This window comes from Syngnathus leptorhynchus, chromosome 1, assembly GCF_054491065.1.
Source record: "Syngnathus leptorhynchus isolate UIUO chromosome 1, UIUO_Slep, whole genome shotgun sequence".
NCBI lineage: Eukaryota > Metazoa > Chordata > Actinopteri > Syngnathiformes > Syngnathidae > Syngnathus > Syngnathus leptorhynchus.
The window spans coordinates 7,960,891-7,980,626 of NC_141195.1; the positions used below are offsets into that span (position 1 = coordinate 7,960,891).

Genomic DNA, 19,736 nt, shown 5'->3' on the forward strand with positions numbered 1-19,736 from the left:
GATTCAATGTATAATAACTGTCAGTACGACGCCACAGATTTTCCATTTATGACGTTATTATATTCTCACAAAATAAAACAAAAAGGCAGGTATTATTATCATTATTATTATGGTGGTGAAAACCACAGTGGATTGTCGCAAGTGAGTCCTTTTTTTTGTAATTCATCCTCAAGTTGTTTCTTCACTGTCGACATTGACACATCTGTGTGGATCAGACATCAGTTGCCTTCTGTAACTATGCCCGCCTTTGATTTATTTAATAAAAGCGGAATTTGATTAAATATGTCAATGCTTTGTTTGTCCCAAGTGGGCTTGGGATAGGCTTCATTCCACCAGTGACCTCATTTTGCACTTTGACCCAAATACTTTAGGAACCCAGCGATTGGAATGCAACCATATGTTCCTTTTGAAAACAGGTTGGAAACAAATTCTCAACCCTTATACCATCCTATGTAAAGCATAGAGCTAGAATTCTTTATCCATTGACTGTACATGGTTTTCCAATGATTTTTAATGGGAAGGTAATCACGTTCACTTCCATCATATACTGTTCTTAAGACAAAAACAATTTATTATGACACATTAAAGGGACAGTGTGTGGAATGTTTTGACATTTCAGTGAAAAATAAAAACCACCATTATTTTCAATAATATGCGGAAACAAAAAGTTCCATCACATCAACGTACATTTTCAAAAAATAGATGAAGATAATCGTAGATCTAGTCGTAGCAAAGTATGGCTCGCGCCTCACCATACAGGAAGCTGACATGTTTGCAACAATTAATCAATCACAAATTGCATAACAAATACAATGCACTTCATCACTTGAATACTAGAAGTGGTTTGTGACAACATTATGCTGCTGAGGAAATTGGTGGTAGGCTTGCGAAGAGTGGTCTCTTTGAGGCACTATAACGCGCATGCTTCAAAATGCACACGCTTCCAACTTATGTGGCTGCATTCTATCAATTCTTCACTAGATGGCAAAAACAAAATCAACACACTGTCCCTTTAAGGGAATATCGTCCAACTTCAGTTGAAATTTACTGAAAAGACATAACGGGATAATGTATCGTGTTAAAACGGTATTTTTTTGGGTTCCACATTCGACATAACAAAATGAAGCACTTAATTTGGTTCAGGTCAAAGGAAGAAAAAAAAAAATTCAAACACTTGATCCTCTTATTACTTTGAAAACAGTAGTTACGTAGCCCAGTTCAGGGTGTCCCCCGCCTACTGTCCAATGACTGCTGGGATAGGCACACCCGCGACCCCCGTGGGGACAAGCAGAATAGAAAATGGATGGATAGTTATGTAGCTAGAAATTTTGATTTATAAAACACAATAAGAATTCCACCAACGACTTGAACCAGAGGTGATTGCTTGGATTTGTTACAATAAATTGTGGAAGCCAAAGTGTATCATGTTTTAACTTTTGTTATCTGAAACTTATATTAAAACATAAAAATTAGTATTACAACATGATGTTGAATCTTTTTTTTTTTTTTTTACTGGCATGGCAGCAATATGCTTCTGTAGAAACAAAATCCGAAATACCTTTGCAATAATCAGTCCCAGGCTGTTAGTATAAAATGTTCTTAGACACACGCAAGCTCACGCACACACACACACACATACACGTCTCAAACAAACTGTGTGGCTACTAAAGCCGGTGCTTTACAGAACATACTGAACACTTTCGAAATGGGTTAATACAACAAATCTGACCTGAAAAAATAAATTATCTGAAGAGAGAAAAAAAAAAAAAAAGTCGGTACATCCGAGGAGTAAGTTGACGCCATAGAGGATTTCATTTGTCGTTGTTATCAAAATCAGAGTAAATAAAACCAAACATTTTCTCACTTGAAGAAAATAAACAGATTCATTTCCCAATGAATGTCAATCTGTATGCGAGACTTACTTCTTTTGGCTGGCCCCGTCCCCACTGCCCCTTGCATGCTATACGTTGGGGGTACCGACTATCCTCGGCGCATTGCGCGAAATGAATCTGTGGGATCGCTGGAATTCCAGACACATACACATATTCCAAACACGCGTATCACATGTGCAACATCCTTTACATCTCTTTCAATTCCCCACGGAGAGGCACAGTTGTAGTCCTTCTGCAAGCTTGAGCTCATTGTCTAAGACACGCAGTCTTTGATACCTCCGGGAGGATCTCCGCTCGTCACCAAATTACAAAGAAGTCTGCGACGGCCCGCCTGATAATCCTCCTCGTCGACGTTGACCAACAGTTTGATGGCCTCGTGGCCCACGGCCTGCTTGAGAGAATCTGTGATGAAAACTCCTTTCAGGGCCTCCAGCAAGGAGCCGTTGATGTAGTCTCTCCAGAATGCATCCAGGTAGGTGAGCTCAGAGAACTTGATGTCACAGATGATGGAGCCTAAGTCTCGTGATTTGAGGATAGTGTTGGCCTGGTTGAAGCGTTCAAACTGGCGCTCCACCACCTCTTGCTTGTTCGAGAAGATGTTGCCCTGGAGAGCCGAGTCGTGCTGACAATACTCAGCGCGGACGCGCAGGCGAATATCTAGGGAGCCCACAACAAGGATGGTCAAAAGAATGCCCCACTTTCATTTTCACCAAAGTTGTGCTTTTATTTTTACACTAGATTGTTCAAATGAAATGTTATTCACGCTACTTCATTCATACCACAAGTTTGCTTCTCTCTGAAGTCGGACAAGGAATGGCTTCTCTTCCACACGCCGTTCGCTCCAGAAGAGGATGCTTTCATTCGGGATGCTCCGACATAGGGTCCTGTTGGGTCGGGCCATAGAGACAAAGGTTTTATTTCCCACTTTGTCTTACGAAACAAAACTGGCTGGCACAGACTCACCCGTCATTCTGTGAGGCGCACTTTCCCTGCTCTTTGTGGCTCCTCTCGGTGAAATGTAGCGCACCGACGTCTCTTCCAGGTATTTGTCAACGGGGTCTGGACACACTGAGGAAGATGGCTAAGGCTGAGAAGATATATCTATTACTGCGCCCATCACATTTGAACGAATGGGCCACGTTATAAAGATGGAAGACTAAAGTAAAATCCCCACCAATACTGCACCATCATGCCAAGCCAAATTGAAGTTACCCATTGGAACTGGTTAAACCAGTGTGACAGCTAAATAAAAAGACCAACCTTTCAACAAGTTTAACAAGTTGATCCAAAATTAACACGTGATTACTAAGTTGGCCATTAAATACAATCTTATTTGGAAAAACATGATTTGGAAATGACTTACCGGCCTGTCGTTTCTTAAGTGTGACATAAGGCAAGAGGTCATGACGGGTGATAATCCTCAGAAGCTGGAGCACGTGTTGAAAGTTGGTCTCGTCGCAACGACCTTGGCGCTCCAGCGCCAGCAAGAAATCCCTTCCACTCCTGATGCCGCCACGCTCGTACTCGTCAATCACATCGACGAACAAAAACGACAGGACTCGAACATCCCGGTGAGTCAGCTGGGCTCCGATGATATCAAACATGCGGTGGAGCGAGTTCAACCCATGTGACTTGTCCACTGCCTCCTCAGGCCAGGGCTCAAAACTCCTCGATCCTTTGGATACGCTGGAGTTGACCAAACAGGCCGAGACTCCGCTAGTTGCCAAAGTGGAGCCTCTGGCCCGGTGTGCGAGAGCTCTGTTATCCAGACGGCCGGAGGTGGTGCCGCTCGCATTTGAGTCAAGGTGATGGGCCTGAATATGAGCTTGTTGAACCGAGTCATTGTGGGCAACCTGGTGATGAATCGCCCCGCCGTGGAGTTGAGGCTGCTGTGATGTCATCGCAGGGTCCAAATGTACAAGGTTGACAACTGCAAATCCTTTGCTGTCTTCCTCTGTGGCTAATGAGCTATAAAAAGGAAGAACACATACATTCATTGTACTATAACAAGAGGCATGTAATCTTTTGCTGGAGCTACTTAAAACAATCATTTTAGCTGGAATAGAAAGCGGGTTCAAATTTCAAACTCTATGTATAGAAGTACTAAAAGTCATCTTAAACATAGAAACAATAGTCAATAAATAAATTTGGAATGGCCGATTAAAACAGTCACATGCAGAATAGTTTAGTCTTTTGAGAAGGCTTAGTGATTTATTTAACTAGAGAGGCTGACAGGAACTCCTGTTAAAAGGGGCTGGAAAAAGAAGACTTGTTGCACCCTCTCCTCTTTTTAATTGGAATGTTGTGTTTTCATCGAAACATATCTACTTTTTTTCATGTAGGCAATGAAATACAGAAAACACTGAGAGCTACTTTTTAAGAGTCAAACATCCATGTTGTGAGAGGAAGTCTGAGCACCTGCCCTCTAAACAAAATGTTTTTGTTTGTATTGATGCTAGAGAAACAGTTACGTGAGACCACTATCTGGGGCCAAAACTATTCGTGCAAATAGTTTCAGACAGAAGACATAAACAGACTAAGACAATAACATTGAACTGTGCATCCATATTATTACCATATTATTAGCTTTTATCTTTTTCTTTTTTTTAAATCACGGCTTTCGTTCAAGGTATGATAGCAAGTGTGCTTTGACATTTTAAAATTATGCAGAAATCAGCCAACCTATGAGTATAATATGGCAAAGTGGCCGTGGATCATCTGGACTTGCATACGACAGAGCACAGAGGATGCCATTAACCTTTGAAGTGCGTCGAAGCTTCATAAAATCAGCAACTAACTTGTACCTCAAACTTAAATGGGTCGCTCTACATTATAAGTGTCCCACTTGCCATTATAGTCATAAGGTATGACGTGATAATGAACAGAAACGTGCGTGCAATTGAGTTGAGGGGGGAAAAAAACCCGCTAATCTGAGGACGCTAACAGTCTACAAATCTTGGATAATGACCTGGCAAAACAAAACATTTTCAATTGAACACAAAACAAAATTTGTGCGGATCATCGTGACATACGTCTTATTGCTGCGGACTCAAGCTAACTTGAACCGCTCCTCCGTCAGCGCCGACGTAAAAACAATAAAATAAATGAAAATAACAAAGACTAACCAACAGTCATTTCAAGTCAAAGTGATGCCCGGTATTCGTTGTGTTTGACGGGGTGACCACGCATAGAGTTCCTTTGCTAATGGAGAGGAGGTATAACGCCGTAAATACACGGCGTGAGCTAATGCTAAACTAGCTTGACGCGTCATCTGGCAAGGCTTCTTCGTGGACAAATAAATTTGTGTTGCTTATTCATACAATGATGCTGAACTATATGGGTTTCAAAACTCTTACTTTGTAGTAGGACGGCGCTTATCGGCCAGTAATAAGACGCGGTCTGTTGTTTTTCGGCACTAAAACACATACCAATTGGACTTTGGGATAAAATGAAAGTACTTCCTGTTTACAGTACTGTTCGTTTCCTCCCGAGCCACATTCTTCTTCTTCCTCTGCTTTGAATATTTAAACTTTATTGAACGTCACAAAAACTGAAAACAATTATTAGTACAAACACAATGTAAATGCAAACCTTCATTGTATATAATGAAGATATATTGTCGTTTTTTATTTCAATGAATAGTTGTAAGAGTTTAATTGTTTCAAAATGTGACGAGGTTTGAGGCTTCGGGATTTCAAGTTATTCAATTGTAAATGCGTATCGGTCCATTTCGTGTAATTTCGTTTCTTTTGCAATTGAAAAAAAATACATTAAATCCCTTCCCTTTCTCATCTAGATTTGATTCAATCGGGGGTCAGCAACCTATTCAAAAGTGAATTACTGCCATCTACTGGACGTTGATTTGCAAGAGTTTAATTGTTTCAAAATGTGACGAGGTTTGAGGCTTCGGGATTTCAAGTTATTCAATTGTAAATGCGTATCGGTCCATTTCGTGTAATTTCGTTTCTTTTGCAATTGAAAAAAAATACATTAAATCCCTTCCCTTTCTCATCTAGATTTGATTCAATCGGGGGTCAGCAACCTATTCAAAAGTGAATTACTGCCATCTACTGGACGTTGATTTGCAAGAATTTATCTATACATGACGAAAACTTATATATATATATTTTTTTTTTTGCTTAAACAGGCAGCGATAACTATTGACTGAATGTACAACTTCTCCCTTAGCAATAACAAATAAACTGTGTTTTGAAATGCATTCACTTTGTATATAAAAGAAAAGACAATGAGTAGGAAGAAACACACACATCTCACTGTGAATTCCCCCAGTTTCAGTATCTACATGTCTTAAAAACAAAAAATGTTCTTTTCACATCGACTTTTACATATCATTTGCACACGTACGTGTTTTTTACAATTTGTAGTATCAGTGTAGTATCACAGATAAAAAGGAAAACATGGGGGATGTCTTTTCTTGCCACTTAGTGAAAGAAAGATAAACTACATATTTTTCTTCAAATGGAATAGGTTCACATTTTTAAAAAGCAATTTGTTATCCACTACTATTACTTGAGATGGTGAGAAAAATTCAATGACACACCTATGTTCCTGTTCCTGCCACACCACGTGGGTGAGACATAAGGCCAGAGCCATAATAAAAATCATGACTTTCCTTTCATTGAAACAGGGCTAAATTTAGCTACTTGACCGGTGACCTTTAAATTTGTTCAGCATTTACGACAGATTTTCTGCTGTTTGTCCCCTGTAGACAAGAGACCCCCGTCACCTCCACCACTGTTAGAGGACTACTATTTACAGTCAAGGACATGGCACCCTTAAAATAGCTCTCTATCTGTGGATCTATTTTCATGAAGGCATCTGAACAAAGAAATACAACGTAGGACATCACAACTAACAATATCATGTTATTTTTGTTACTATAATTCACTTGGGGTGCCCCTGAAGGAGGCACTTATAGTTGCCCCGAATGCCCCCCAGGCAATGGAAACGCTGTTCACCGCTAAACTCATGGCGATGTCTAAAGTGTTTAAGAGAAACCATTTGTACAATTTGCACCTCATCTAGCACATGTAAGAATGTTCTTTTTGTATATACAAAACATATGTGCAGTCTGTTTATATTCGGGCACAAATGTCAAAGAAATAAGTCAGCCATCAGTTAAACGACTGGGCAAAAAAAAAAAAAAAAAAAACGCTGAACCTTTTTATATTAAAATATTAACACCCAAAGGTGCTCAAGGCAGTAAAGGTCAGCATTATTTACACGTTCTAAATGTTTTTATTTATGTGCTTCACATAAGACTGCTGACAACAATTTATCAAAACAAATCAATAAAAAATAATATATTAATAATAAGTATTGCTAAGTTTTTATTTTGTACTGCACACATGAAGTTGTTTTAGAGTAGTTCACTCTAGTTGTCTGCTCTCTGGATGGTGGCTTCAAATTTCTATTGGATTTGTTTTTTTAAATAGTCCAACAGTCATGAAGTTGGAATCTTAACTCATCCTCATTTGAAAGATACCCAGATACAACTTTATTTTCTCTCTGCATATAAACAAGACCTATCTAAACATCTCTTAAGTCCACCCAGCGCTTCCGTATCCTACTTTTGATAGGTGGCTTCTTTTGTTTCCTATTTATAGGCCTCTTATTCTCTGCTTCTGTCAATCTGCTACCCCCCTCCCCATCACTCTTCAATTTGGTGGGCCGGGTCATAAGCTTTTTTTAATGCCATAGTCCCTGAGCACTCTGAAGGCTGAACCAGTCTCACATTTTGTCAAAGCCGACAAAAGGCCAGCAGCGATGGATGACGTCTACAAAGCAGCGGTAAGTACAAATAAGGCTGAGTGCATTTATTCTGTCTTTTTGTCTGCTAATATATCAGGTCAAGATGAATATCTGATTCTAAATTCTATATATATTAATCTCAGAACATTGTAAATCAACATATAATGAGAGACATGTCATTATGTGCATATAGCTGAGAAGCCATAGTGACCGTTGGCCCCTTTCAATGTCAAGTCAGTGAATCGTCATACAATATATTGAGAGACTTTAGTGTCATGATTTAAAGTGTAAAGATTCAGGATTAGGATTGAGTGCAGTTAACAAATAACAATTATGATTCATTCTACATATACGATATGGAGTCTTACTTTTCGGACACTCCTTAGTGCCTTTAGTTTTGACACGACTATAATTAGAACATTGAGAAACAGTTAACAACATTGATGACATTTGTGTTTCTAGTCCCCCTTTTCTGTTCAACATATTAGCAATATCAGCATGTTCCGCCATATTGTGTTGGACATTTTTTTAAATTTTAAAAGCAACTATGGTAAACCCCTATGTGTAACAATAGATAAAGAAAAGAAAAAAAAAACAGCTGGACATAAAAGGAACAGCTGATAGTGCGCTGACTCCCCACACACATATGCACACATACATAACTCCATGACAATCAATCTAGTAGACGCTTTCCAACAACCAGAATAGTAGGTGTAGACAGCGACGTGATATATCTCTCATAACGTCGAGTCGGGAACAGAGGAGCAGTACAGTTGATGCTTGTTCTGTCCCGCTTTTGTCTCTAGGTTGAGAACTTGACTGAGGAGCAAAAAAATGGTAAGCAAAGAAAAACTTGATATTACCGAGCCTACCGCTATGCATCAATAAAATGTCAAAATTTGCCTATCAATATGAACGTGAGCGTGAATGATGTGCCCTCGTTGTCTGACAACAGGTGATGATGTCATCAGTCATATATCGAATTGTCCGTCTGTGTGTCCCACAGAGTTCAAGGCTGCCTTTGACATCTTCATCCAAGATGCTGAGGATGGCTGCATCAGTACTAAGGAGCTGGGGAAGGTGATGAGGATGCTGGGGCAAAATCCCACGCCAGAAGAACTGCAGGAGATGATTGACGAGGTGGATGAAGATGGTAAGTCAGAGCCATTTTCTTGGTGCTAAGTATATATTGTGGACTTTTCCAAGATGATCCATTTTTCTTCTAATTCAAGGAAAAATTGTATCCCTCAACAGGCAGTGGCACAGTTGACTTTGATGAGTTCTTGGTTATGATGGTCCGCTGTATGAAGGAGGAGAGCAAAGGAAAACCAGAAGAAGAACTGGCAGAACTTTTCCGCATGTTTGACAAGTACGGCCGTGATTGTGATTGTCACTCATTCTGAAAACATTTCTGAAAAACTCTTTATGCTGTGTTAAGGAATGGCGATGGTTACATAGATCTGGAGGAACTAAAGTCTATGTTGGAGACCACTGGAGAATCCATCACAGAAGATGACATTGAAGAGTTGATGAAGGACGGAGACAAAAACAATGACGGCAAAATTGATTATGACGGTGCGTATTATTAAAAATACACCTATCATGAGTTTAGAAGATGCTCATCACTGTAGAATGCCAAATTTTGAATAAGAGCTTAGAATATAATACATTTTCTTATAGCCACAGAGTAAAACAGTTTTTTTTTGTTTGGGGGAAAAAAAACCCCACAACCCTGATCGAAGATTGTCAGGCTTGTGTTTATTTTCATGTGTTCTCTCCAACAGAGTTCCTGGAGTTCATGAAAGGTGTTGAATAAAGGATTGCAATGGAGGCCTGCACATGACATCCGTTTCTTTTCTTCCGCCTGCTGCAGTGATTCTTTCAGATAGGCCGTGTGTCTATTCGCTGTGTGCCTGAAGCAACACGTGCGTGTCTTCAGCAGGCATCAAAACTCCCTGTCATTGTTTTTGAAAATAACTTCAGCAAAGCTCCAAGATTGTTTTACAAATCCCCAGTCACGCAAAGAAAATTTTAAATAAAACTATTTTCAGAATTACGCCTTTTGCTTGGAGTCATCTGTGATGAAAGAGCATCAAAGGTTTTCCTTCCACTTTCCATTTTATTTTATCTTCATTCTTCATTCTGCACTGATCGCGAGGCAATCACAAGTATAATGACTGCAAAGCGTTGGTGTCCAAACTATGGCTCGAGGGCCATTTGCAGCCCCCTATCTGTCTTCTATTGGTACAAAGAATATCTTTAAAAAAAAAAAAAAAACCCACACAGACTGCAACCCTATTGGGTGTTGAATTGGGCAGGGGCGGATCTATCCCAGTACGACCCAGGTTACGAACCACTCCAAATGAATGAAAAATCCCAAACTGTTATCTTTTTTTCACCGCTAAAATAACTATATATAATTGATTGGTGGATTGGTTTTAACATATAAAATCGGTCAATGCCAAAGTGGCCCTTGCATCCTTTGATTATTTTTTTTTTTTGTGTATGTGACCATCTGAGGCACCCCTGCCTTAAAAACACTGAACGAGTCCTTATTAGATAAAGATGTAGCTTCTTTTTTTTGAATAACATAAAAGCTAAAAGTCAACGTGACAAAAAAAAAAAAAAAAGAGTGGAACGTGGGAGTTGGGAGATGTGTCATTTCCACCCTCGCTAACACCATTGAGGCTATTTCTGTCCTCACCACAGTATTGACTGTGAAGGAAACAGGGACGCATGACTATGTGGGTGTTTTATTTCAGAAGTTAAATGGAATAAAAAGTAATGCAGAAAAAGAACCCAAAACAATGTACCACAAGAACAGATGGCTTCTCTCAAGCTTGCAAAGCCCCGCATTTCCTGTCCTTTTGTGATACGCACGCCTACAGCACAATGAAACAGGAAAAGACATCAGAAAAGTTCATTGACACATTGAGAGCATCAAAGTGCATTTTTGATTGTAGCTTGACTGCAAGTGAAGAAGTGAAGAAGAGCAGGTAACATTTACCTTCAAAATGCTTTTGATATTATGTATTGATGTGGGAATTCAGATTCTACAGAACATACATTTTTTTTAATGATAATTTTGTACAGTAGTGTCAAACGTGTTTAGTTCAGAGCAAGTTTCAATAATTATTTTTTTGATTTTTTCCCCCGATTTTTTGGGGGTGATGTACTGTAAATACTTTTGGAAAATATTCAGATTAATGGATTATAATCTTGTTCCAAGTCTTGATTTAAATTATGAGTAATCTGAAATTTCTTAACAAAAATGAGCACAATTTGAACATTATGATTCAGTGTTGAAGTACTATATGTATTGTTTTTAAAACAATATAATTGTAATTGTAATATATTTATATTCTAGGAATCATTTTTAAATTCCATAAATTTCCACATCCATCCGGAAAGGCTGACAAACTCAACAACGCCGTTTGTTTTATGGTCATTTGTTCTTTTAGCAGGTCAATCAGCAATGAGCAACCAAACAGCAGCAGAATGTCAAGTCCCTCCAGCAGAGTATCAGGTCTACTTGTTCCCAGCCGTCTACATCTTCGCTCTGGTGTTCGGTCTCCCGGGAAACCTGGCTGCCATCTACGTGTTCACCTTCAGGGTCAACCCCCGGACGGCCTTCAGCGTGTATATGAGCAACTTGGCCTTGGCAGATGTGGTCATCCTGTGTACGCTTCCCTTCCGACTCCATTATCACCTCAATGGGAATGACTGGGTGTTTGGTGACGTGGCATGCCAAATCACGGGAATCCTTTTCTACGCTAACATCTACACCAGTATTTGCTTCATGACGTGCATCTGCGTGGACCGCTACGTGGCCACTGTACATCTACACGCTTACTTGAAGCTGAGGAGGCCTCTGTACTCGCTGCTCATCAGCGCCGCCCTCTGGGCTATCGCAGGAGTGGCTGTCATGGTCTTCATCCTCATGGGACCTCTGGAGACAAACGGTACCAAATCAGGGCATCACAGCTGCTTTGAGAACTTTGCTGCCCATGAGTGGAGCTTCCGTCTGTTGCCCTACAGCATCTTGAGCCTCATCTTCTGCTCCCTGCTGCCCTCCGCCATCATCCTAGTGTGCTACCCGCTGGCCGCTAGGCGCATTTCCAGGTTCCACACAAAGACGGCCCGCAGAGCCTTGAGGGTCATCTACACCATCCTGGCCATCATGTTGATTTGCTTCTTGCCCTATCACGTGGTGTATTTGCTGCACCTGCTTCGCCGCATGGGGGTCATCCCTAAGTGCTCCTTGGCCAACGCCATCTACAACGCCAGGCGGGTCACCATGGCTCTGGTCACTCTCAACACATGCCTGGACCCTTTGCTCTACTATGTCACCACAAGACATTTCACATGCGAGGGCCTGAAGACGACTTGGTTTCGAGTCCGTAGGCGTCGAGGTGTTTACTCCATCACTGATGGTCAGTAGAGACTCGCACGCTCATCACCACATTACTTTCCTTAAAGCCAGAAAAATATGAGTAATATGAACATGATTTCACTTTTCTATTTTTAGATGAGGAGAATGACGAATTTATGACGAGTAAAGTTGTTTGAATTGGCACATTTCCGGTCTGGGGCACAGATATCTTTACTTGAGGCTCTCCTTAAAAGTTCAACATGTGTTGTAGCTCCTCTAGAAAGCAAGTGATAGGACCAAGGTGGGGAGCTACAATCCAACACCATTACTTCTAAATATCACGGGTGCTCAGTCTTCATAAATATCTGTACATAGACTATACTGTATAAAGCTTATTGAGGTCGACATGCTATATATCTAGCCTCTTTCGCTATGCACACAGGACTTCTGCATTCTGTGTTAATGTGTATGTACATTTCCTTTTTAGTTTGGTTAGAATGATGTATATGCATATATATGACTGCTGTAATGTTGTTCATAATTTAAGACATGTCCACCCACAGACTTCTCACTTCCTGTTGGTGGTCCAAAACACCATGAATGTTTATTCTGGAATCATACACAAGAAACAAAGTCATTAAAAATTATTTTTTATTTTTTTTACTCTGTATAGCAAATATGCATTTGACCTAATTTGTGTACATTAAAAAGTGCCACTATAATAATACATTTTATTGCAGTGTACTTTACATAAAAAGAAGCAATAAACAAGTTGATACAGTTATGCAGTAAGTACAACACAGGTAAGTAAAAAAACGACGGTTGAATTCGCTGCAAAGAGGTTTTGCAATTTGTCAGTGTGGCTGAGGCACTGTGCTTAAAAAAAAAAAGCTTGTCAATTTCTTACCAACAAATGATTCCGTTTTGGATTCATGTGTATAAATAAACATCATGAAATCGGGCAGTTGCCACCTCTCAATACATTTACATATACAAAGTAATTGAGGGGGATATATTCCACCAAGAAAGCTAGCAAAGTAAAGTTAGGTTTAGGTTTTGCAAAGTTGTCAAATCGCATCATTATCTGTACACGACTTAACTTAGAGGTTTCGGCTGCACCGAGACAACAAAACAAAAGCCATACTCGTTATTAGTCCTTTACTCAAAGTCCAGATGGGAGCCCTTTTTTCAGCAGAGATGAAAGGAAGCTCCCAAGGTCTTCATCCTGATAGCAAAGAAATTCTAAGTTAGAAACAGCACAGCAAAGAGATGGTTAAGGATTTGATCAAACTACTAAATCGCTGTCATATTAAACTCAGAATCTGTATTGCCTGTTATACACTAAGGGCAGTGAGCCGGTGAAAAATTCAAAAAAAGAGCGGCTTAAATGGCCAATTGAAAGGCGTTACTGTCAAAGCCGTGCTGGTTTTTGTCAGTCTTGCCACTTTCAAGGCACTTTACCTGATAACTCCAGGAAAGCAGAATGACCTTCGTATTAGCTTCCTCTGATGAAGATGACACTTTGATGACGATGGACTCCACCATGACGGTTCCATCGGGAAGGTGTTGGATGGTGTACCCCTTCAAGACACTGCAGCGAGGTAAAAAAAAAAAAAAAGTGGTGCTCGCGGTTAGACTGACACACACAAAAATCGTCTCTGTTATTTTGTCTTAGAGCAGCCTGGACCAGTTGGAGTAAAGAATTGGAGGACCTGACCTCTTGAGGTGCATGTATATTTTCCGAAGCGTGTCAGGGTCACTGTGCGGGTCGTGGAGCTGCACGCGACACGTGAATCGCAGCTGATGTTCGTTGAGTCCAAGCTCTTTAAGGGCTTGTTCCGAGGACACCAGCTTGAGACTCTGCGTCCGGTCAAAAGATTACATTTTCACACAAAGGACCACTTTCTCATCATAACGACATTTTTACACCAGTGAATTGAACAAACAATAATAAACAATGAACATGTCTCTGCTTTTATCTTTCCACAAGCATAATATATGACTTATATTGGGTTTTAGGATTTTGTAGAAGTGATAGTGTTGCGAGTGGTCTCTCTTCAAACTTACATTATCTTTCATGATGAGAGTTCCGTGCATGATGCGAGGTTTTTTGGGATCGGGTAAAGGCCCTGAAATGTACGGTGATGTATTTAGTAAATGTGCACACATGCAGTATTCCACTTGCATAGTTTTTTTTAAAGCTTTCCGGCACAAATCTTTGGTTAGACTTACCTCCGAGTGCCATTTCTCTCTTGAGAAGGTTGAGAGACATATCAACGGGAACTTTGGGATTTGTAGTCACTGTAGTTGTCTCGCCGTTTGCCGGCATGTAGCAGTCGATACCTGCGGGACGAGAGATTTCACGTGAGGCCCGAAGGCTAGCAAACACGTCGAGCGTTCGATATCCATCCACTCACTGAACTCCTGTTCGATCTTGCCCTTGAGGAACTCCATCTTGACCGCCTCACCGTGCACGAGGAGCATGTTGCGAGGTTCGGCCATACGGATGAGCTGCATGATGCCCTTGGCGTCGGCGTGGGCGCTGAAGGACATGTACTCCACCTGCAGCTTGACGTCCAACTAAGAGCATCACAGTGTGGTGTTTGCATGTGCCATGGACTGATTTGGACCACAGAAATCAAATAACAGGTGTAAAAGCAAATTTACTGTCGCTCTGCCCTCCATCTCCAGTTTCCTCTGTCCATTCAGGATCTTGTGTCCGATTGTTCCTTGTACGCAGTAACCTGGCATGATGACCTGTCAGATGATGTTTTTGTACATCAACTGTTGTTGCTTCGCCGAATTTCTTTTTTGAAAGACACTCACCATATTCTTCTCACTGCCGGCCCATTTCTTGAAGATCTGCAACGACTGTCCGGCGTGTAGCATTCCTGGTGTCGCAAATACCACCTGTCGAGGTGTTTATTATTTTCATGACAGCTCTTGAAAGTAAATGGAAAAAAAACAACAACTCACCATTGGTCCCGGGTTGTCGGCGTACGAGCGATCAAAGGGTTTGATGTGCTTGAATTCAAACATGTTCCTCTGCACAAATGTTTTCCTGATCTTCTGGTTGGTCCAGGTGATGAACAGCTTGTAATAATGATTGGCTTTCTCGGTCAGCCCCGTGGAGAAGTAGATAGGAGCCTTCAAGTTCATTCTCTCCCTGTCAAAGAAAGCTAATTAACATATAAACAGAAAATGATCTACGCCCTCCTCCTTCCCAGAAGTACTTCTTCTCTTAGTACAATTTACCAAAATGTTTCCAAAAGGATGCAGAGTTCCTGGGCTCTTCCAAGGGCAAACACTGGGATAAGAACCTGAACAAAATAATAATGGGTCTGTAAAAGCTTGTGAAGAATGACAAAACCTCCATGTGAGGGTTAAGCAATACTTTTCCGCCTCGTTCGATGGATTCGTGCACTTTCTTCAGAAAGTCTCTCTCTCGGCATCTCTTTGAGTCTCGTATGGTGGTGGCATATGTTGACTCGGAGATGAGAAGGTCTGGACGGCACTTGTCGATCCAAGCGGCACTGCAAACATGCAAGGCAACAGCGGAGGAGTTAACACCAAGTTATCTCAAACCACCCGCAGTGGGTTTACAAATTGTTGGTTCAAAGTTGTAATAGTAAGAGGTTAAGTTGTGTGTGACAATTTAAAAAGAATTACCCCAAATGTCTGTCTGGTGTCATGTTGTAGTCACCCTAAATGAGACAAGACAGTGGCGGTTATGTTGACCCGGATGCTTCATATTAGGCTTTCAAGCCAGGGTTTCAAATTCCATTTGATGCTATAAAACCAATAAAACATTCAATCTTAACTTCAACGTCAAATTTGAATTTGCTATTATACAGGCTTATTAAAAAAGTTCAGACTCACTGTGTAGACCACCGACTCTGAGCCCACTTTGATGTGCACCATGGCAGCGCCGAGAACATGGCCGGCGTAGTATGCCTTGATCTCCAGTTCGTCATCCACCTGCACAAACACATGCAGAGACACACACCTCAATTAAAAGATGATAGATGACACGTCATGGTTCGAATTGGTCGGACAATAAGAGCCCACCTGGACAGTCTGGTGCAAGTTGAGTGGGATGACTTTCTTCATGCAATCCTTGATCATTTGCGAGGTAAAGAAGTTGGTCTCTCCCTTTTTGTCCACGGTGATCTTGCGGAAGTCCTCTAGCAGGATGGGGCAGATGGCCTTGGTGGGATGCGTCATGTAGATGGGCCCGTCATATCCCACCATCTCGCTCATGTAGGGCAGAGCGCCACAGTGGTCCAAGTGGAAATGGCTGACAAGAGCAGAAAGTTCTGGACAAGCTGTCTACGAGTTCTGAAAGTATTTGAGTTGTCGAAACCAACCTGATGATCACGCAATCCAAATAGTCTGTCAAGCGCCCATTCTGAATGATGTACGAGAAGTCTGGGAAGCGTCTCTGGAATGACAAGATTTATTTTCTACCAAGTATATAAAATAAAAAATCTCAACGAGTAAATAAACACAAAAAGGACTTGTTATAGGGAATTTACTTGACTTAATAAATTTGTGATCAGACAAGTCCTTAACTTTCATGTTTGAGGAATGAGAGAACTACAAGATGTGGTCAATTGTATTTTGTTGTCTGTTGAACACACATAATGACAAATGATTTTAGTGGTACCATGTTTATCATGTATTGCATGTAGAGTATATGCGATCTAAATGAAAAGAGAAGCCCCTGTTTTGGGCAAAGTAATCTCACATCGTCATTGTATCCCATGTGCATGCCGCAGTCCAGCATGATGTTTTTGCCACCGATGGAGACGATGATGCAGCTGCGTCCAACATCCTGTCCAGCACCTTGAATAAACAAAATACCAGGAGAACGTCAGAACAAAAACAAATGCAAATCATGATTGCTTTTGACTTGTTAGCATTCCGGCTAAAAACCTCTCCCGCACTTCCAAACGTCCAAATTTTTGAGAATACAATCGCAGACAAAGCTCAGCCTTATTTGTACTGAAACTAATACATAATTATTATGTTGAATTTCTATATTCGTAACTTTGATGTAGTCTGTGCTGATGTTAGCTAGTAAGTGAACTCACCCAGCGGTGTTACTTTTATTTCCGGCATTTTATTGCCCGTTTAATTTCAGCAATATTACGAAAGCGCTCCGAAAGTATGATTATGGACACATCGTCATTCAATGTGAATTGTTTATTGTCTTAAATATTGTAAAAATGCGCAACTGTGTGGATTTCGCTCTTGAGGAGTCAAGCCAACCAGAAACGTGAACACGGTTTCAGATTCCGGCCTTGATTTCAAAACAAAGCATGTTATAATTTTAGATCACGTTTGAATGTTGCAATGACTGCACAGAATACGACAATTAAAGGACTGGAGGAAGTAAGGATGAGTCTAAAAAAAAACATAATAAATGTTTAGAATTCACAAAATATGTCTTCCATGTTCCGTTCTACTTTGAGTTTCTACTTTTTTACTTTTGTTTTGAAAACATCATATTTCCGTTGCATTCTGAACACTGTTGGAGTTCGTCCCGGAAATAAGCTTCAAATTGGATTGGCAGGTAATGTTTTACTTCATTGTGTCGTGATGTATATACGAATGAACACAGCATTTCCATAATTTATCATGTTCATATATGATAGATAACTCTTGATGTAGCGTCAGTAACGTATTGCACATGTGATCGGGATGATATACGAATGGAATTTTGTTTACGTAGAATTCTCCGGCCTACTGCTGCCAGACCTTATTATTGCCTTGTTTTTGACTGGTAGACGCACTTGACATTCTGTTTCTTGGTTCTGTGGAGCGATCAATTGCGCTCATCTGTGTGCGCAATTGTCACAGTGGTGCCTCGTGAGCGATCAATGAAATGAAAGTTAATTTCACGTCATTTGTCTGAAAATTCCAACTTGCTGTTTGCTTCAATTAGTGCCTCTACCATTAGATGAGAAAAATTACAATAAACCTGTTGCTATCTTTACAAAACTCATGTACCCTGTGAGTATATCAAGTTTGTGTCACTTCTGCAGGCCCATATTTCTCGCGTCAATTAGTGAGAATATAAAGATGAAATGCTTATTTGTACTTGTAGTGACAATTTTGTTTGTTGGATTATCATAAAATTTCCCCACTTTAAATGGATGTCTTGTCTCAATAAAGTTTGGCAAACCCTGGACGAGACAGCCTCTCACAATGGCTGATTCTGTGACGTTAGATGATCCTAAATTCTGCTTTGAGGAGGTCCTGAGCACTTTCAAGGTGTGTTTGTCTGAAGACAAAGCTGTCATTCTAGAAAACTACGTGTCTGGCTGGCGAGGTCTTATAAAGTAAGTACATTTGGATGTTTAAAAAAAAAAAAAAAAATCCAGTATTGTTTTTTGGTCATGTGTACAAAGTAATCTTTAACCTCTCAAATTCAAGTTTATTTTCATACTTTGCAGGTATTCTCAGTACCACCTTTTTCATGTGTTGCCAATGAAACATTGTACTATGAGCATTGGGAGCTTCCTCTTCAATTAAAATGTTAGTCTTGTTCTTGTATCCCCTTTGCCAGGTTTTTGAACTGCTTGGGGTCCGTCTTTGGATTCATTTCCAAAGATGCCACCAATAAGATCCAGATCTTGGTAAATTTGCTCAAAGGAGATACAAACTCTCACTACGCGACCGTGCAGTCCATGGTACGATACGAGCTGGACAACGGACTGGTGGACATCGACAAGCGAGGCAGTCATCCCGAATCGGGCACTCGTACTCTCCTGAGGCTGCATCGTGCGCTCAGGTGGCTGGAACTCTTCCTGGAGCGGCTGAGGATCAGCACCGAAGACAGCAAGACGTCCATTATGTGCGCCGAAGCCTACAACGAGTCCCTGGCGCATTACCACCCGTGGGTGGTGCGCAAGGCGGCAGGTGTGGCCTTCTGCATGCTACCAGGGCGCCCCGCCTTCTTTGAGGTGATGAACGTGGGACCCCCGGAGAAAGTAGCGGCTGTCTTGGGGGAAGCCGTGCCTCTCATATCCGAAGTGTATCGGATCACAGAGGAACTTTATGCGAAGAACAACCTGCTCAACCTGCCATAGAAACACGTTAGCACGACTAATGGTGACTGTTGCTGGAGATTGTGCAATAGCTGCATGGTGGAACACCATTTTTATTTCTTGTTTAATCATTTTGTCAGAGCAATTCCGATCATGTCTGGTGGAAAAGGGAAGCCTTTTTTGTCATCCAAGCTAAAAGCTACTCATGTTTACCATAACTGCAAATGTTTTCAACTTGACATGTGAAACGGGGGATTGTTTATATATATCTAATATGCTGGTTTAGCGAAATTGCAGGAAATATACTGGAAGGTTTAACACTAAAAGTTGTTTAACATACACAAGCACATTTAGAAATATTGATTGCAGACACATCAAGTACATTTAATGTAAGTACGTTTCTGCATCAACCATTGAATGTGGAAGGCAAGTTTGACCAAATGTATGTCATGTTTTATGTGGTTGCTGTAATTATACAACCTTTTGAAAAATGAACAGCATGAATTCTCATGTTAGATTATTTAAATTACTGTACTGTTTTGAATCATTCCATCCAATAAAAAACAAAATGCTCACAGTATGTCTCTTAATAGTCAATTATCACGGTCTATTTATTTTTTTTACCAATGCATATCCCCTTAATGTTTG

General features: G+C 40.7%; 5 protein-coding genes across 9 annotated transcripts; 3 read left to right on the forward strand and 2 right to left on the reverse strand.

The window, feature by feature from the left end:
• Positions 1-482: 482 nt before the first annotated feature.
• Positions 483-5,396, reverse strand: dedd (death effector domain containing). 4 transcript variants are annotated; one of them, XM_085926829.1, is made up of 5 exons: positions 5,249-5,396; positions 3,256-3,860; positions 2,856-2,960; positions 2,672-2,776; positions 483-2,549 (listed from the first exon to the last, which is right to left on the reverse strand). In XM_085926829.1, exons 2-5 carry the CDS (start codon positions 3,791-3,793, stop codon positions 2,146-2,148), a joined length of 1,152 nt encoding a protein of 383 aa, XP_085782955.1. In that variant the 5' UTR covers positions 3,794-3,860; positions 5,249-5,396; the 3' UTR covers positions 483-2,145. The 4 variants fall into 4 exon arrangements, with proteins under 4 accessions (XP_085782955.1, XP_085782974.1, XP_085782964.1 ...); XM_085926848.1 differs by lacking the exon at positions 5,249-5,396 and adding an exon at positions 5,018-5,237; XM_085926838.1 differs by lacking the exon at positions 5,249-5,396 and adding an exon at positions 4,925-5,237.
• A 2,187-nt stretch (positions 5,397-7,583) lies between these two features.
• LOC147061727 (troponin C, slow skeletal and cardiac muscles-like) lies at positions 7,584-9,720 on the forward strand. Its single transcript, XM_085908696.1, has 6 exons — positions 7,584-7,703; positions 8,471-8,501; positions 8,671-8,817; positions 8,919-9,033; positions 9,103-9,239; positions 9,449-9,720. Exons 1-6 carry the CDS (start codon positions 7,680-7,682, stop codon positions 9,478-9,480), a joined length of 486 nt encoding a protein of 161 aa, XP_085764822.1. The 5' UTR covers positions 7,584-7,679; the 3' UTR covers positions 9,481-9,720.
• Positions 9,721-10,594: 874 nt separating this feature from the next.
• LOC147061728 (uracil nucleotide/cysteinyl leukotriene receptor) lies at positions 10,595-12,745 on the forward strand. Its single transcript, XM_085927609.1, has 2 exons — positions 10,595-10,660; positions 11,126-12,745. Exon 2 carries the CDS (start codon positions 11,140-11,142, stop codon positions 12,103-12,105), a length of 966 nt encoding a protein of 321 aa, XP_085783735.1. The 5' UTR covers positions 10,595-10,660; positions 11,126-11,139; the 3' UTR covers positions 12,106-12,745.
• Positions 12,676-17,324, reverse strand: ints11 (integrator complex subunit 11). The gene is made up of 17 exons (XM_085927596.1): positions 17,130-17,324; positions 16,784-16,881; positions 16,404-16,477; positions 16,105-16,333; positions 15,916-16,014; positions 15,706-15,740; positions 15,431-15,569; positions 15,292-15,356; positions 15,013-15,202; positions 14,863-14,946; positions 14,704-14,793; positions 14,454-14,616; positions 14,269-14,379; positions 14,104-14,165; positions 13,754-13,896; positions 13,498-13,627; positions 12,676-13,261 (listed from the first exon to the last, which is right to left on the reverse strand). Exons 1-17 carry the CDS (start codon positions 17,155-17,157, stop codon positions 13,199-13,201), a joined length of 1,803 nt encoding a protein of 600 aa, XP_085783722.1. The 5' UTR covers positions 17,158-17,324; the 3' UTR covers positions 12,676-13,198.
• A 240-nt stretch (positions 17,325-17,564) lies between these two features.
• On the forward strand, positions 17,565-19,663 carry cptp (ceramide-1-phosphate transfer protein). Of its 2 annotated transcripts, none has more exons than XM_085915526.1 (3): positions 17,565-17,611; positions 18,214-18,380; positions 18,608-19,663. In XM_085915526.1, the coding sequence occupies exons 2-3, from the start codon at positions 18,247-18,249 to the stop codon at positions 19,128-19,130; spliced, it is 657 nt and encodes a 218-aa protein (XP_085771652.1). In that variant the 5' UTR covers positions 17,565-17,611; positions 18,214-18,246; the 3' UTR covers positions 19,131-19,663. The 2 variants fall into 2 exon arrangements, with proteins under 2 accessions (XP_085771652.1, XP_085771651.1); XM_085915525.1 differs by lacking the exon at positions 17,565-17,611 and adding an exon at positions 17,618-18,051.
• Positions 19,664-19,736: the final 73 nt, after the last annotated feature.